The following is a 1,624-nucleotide window of genomic DNA, read 5'->3' as shown; positions in this document are numbered from 1 at the left end:
TGCCTCAGCCTCCTGAGTAGCTGGGACTACAGGTGCCCGCCACCACGCCCAGCTAATTTTTTGTATTTTTAGTAGAGACAGGGTTTCACTGTGTTATCCAGGATGGTCTCGATCTCCTGACCTCGTGATCTGCCCACCTCGGCCTCCCAAAGTGCTGGGATTACAGGCTGAGCCACCACGCCCGGCCCATTTGTTCTTTTTTTAAAGGGACAAGGTCTTGCTCTGTCGCCCAGGCTGGAGGGCAGTGGTGTGATCATACCTCACTGCACCCTTGACCTCCCGGGCTCAAGTGATCCTCCTGCCTCAGCCTCCCAAGTAGCTGGGGCTTCAGGCTCATGCTATCATGCCTCGCTAATTTTATTTTTTTTTGTAGACACAAGGTCTTGCTATGTTGCCCATGATGAGTCTCGAACTCCTGGGCTCAAAAGACCCTCCTGCCTTGGCTTCCCAAAGCACTGGAATTATAGGCGTGAACTACCACGTCCATCCCTCATTTGTTCTTATTCATGTCAGTTGTCTATCTTTTACTTCACTGAAGGTCTTGAGTTGGGCCTGGGTTTTGTGTTGGAACTTCCTTTCTCTAAACCCTAGTTTTTTGTTTTTTGTTTTTTGTTTTTTTTTTCCCACCCATTAAGGGACTACATGATTGCTGAGATGTCCTTCTAGGTGCTGACCATGGGTCTGTGATTTTATACATGTATTTGTATTTCTTGTCCTTTGATGCATCCTGTCTGTAATCTCTCTCTGTAATACCCTAGACTGGGTGGCAGGGGTGCAGAATGAGGGAGGGTGGGTCTGGAGCTAGAGGGACCTGACCTCCAGGGCGTGGAGCTCTGGACTCTCTCTGACCTAACCCAAACCTTGGCTGTTCCCTAGGTACCATCTGCCTCACTCAAGAAATGGCCTGCCCTTGCTGGCACTTGTTGTCCACTTCCCAGAGGATGAAGGAGGACCACGGGAGCCTGTATCTGGACAATCTGGAGAGTTTGGGAGAACTGAGCTCAGTACAAAAGGAGACACAGGTGACGGGAGAAACAGTCATCTAGTCCAAGACACGGCTTCTCTACCCTTCTTCAAGCCATGTGAGTGCACACATGTAGCTGTTTGTAGCCCTCCCCACCTTCTCTGCCAGCATCTGTGCCTTTGAGGAGCTTCTTGCATGTCAGATCAACTCTCCACCTCCCCATACTCACAGCAATTCTATCTTGCTTGTATGTGAAATTTGCTAAAAGTCCTTTCAACTCTTCTGAGCTTCCTGAGTGACATTTTTGCAGGGATTTTCAATAAAAAGAAGGGCTACTTTGTTCATCCATACCTCAAAAACAAAGCCTGCAGGGCAGGAGGGGAGGGAGGAATATTACAAGATAACCAAGTGAAATGGGATTTTGCAAAACAGAAACCGTACAGAATACAGAATATACTCAGGAGAATGACAACTATTTGGGCTGGTGGTACAGGGGTAAAAGAATTTACTAAGATGGTAGTAGATAAAGAAAGGCAGATTTATTAAAGAAAGTATAAAAGTACGTTGCCAGGCTGGGCACGGTGGCTCATGCCTATAATCCCAGCACTTTGGGAGCTGGGGCGGGCAGATCACCTGAGGTCAGGAGTTTAAGACCAGCCT

General features: G+C 48.1%; 1 protein-coding gene across 2 annotated transcripts in view; it reads left to right on the top strand.

The window, feature by feature from the left end:
• LOC105543718 (transmembrane protein 225-like) overlaps positions 1–1,314 on the top strand; it is a 14,236-nt gene extending 12,922 nt beyond the window's left edge. For both annotated transcript variants that reach the window (XM_011985782.1, XM_011985781.1), the window contains one exon: positions 877–1,314. In XM_011985782.1, coding sequence (XP_011841172.1) covers positions 877–1,046 — 170 coding nt within the window. In that variant the 3' untranslated portion in view covers positions 1,047–1,314. The remainder of the gene's footprint in view (positions 1–876) is intronic.
• Positions 1,315–1,624: the final 310 nt, after the last annotated feature.

Source organism: Mandrillus leucophaeus, unplaced genomic scaffold (assembly GCF_000951045.1).
Source record: "Mandrillus leucophaeus isolate KB7577 unplaced genomic scaffold, Mleu.le_1.0 Scaffold29, whole genome shotgun sequence".
Taxonomy (NCBI): Eukaryota; Metazoa; Chordata; class Mammalia; order Primates; family Cercopithecidae; genus Mandrillus; species Mandrillus leucophaeus.
The sequence above is the reverse complement of the archived record's forward strand: the minus strand, read 5'-3'. Positions and strand labels throughout refer to the sequence as shown.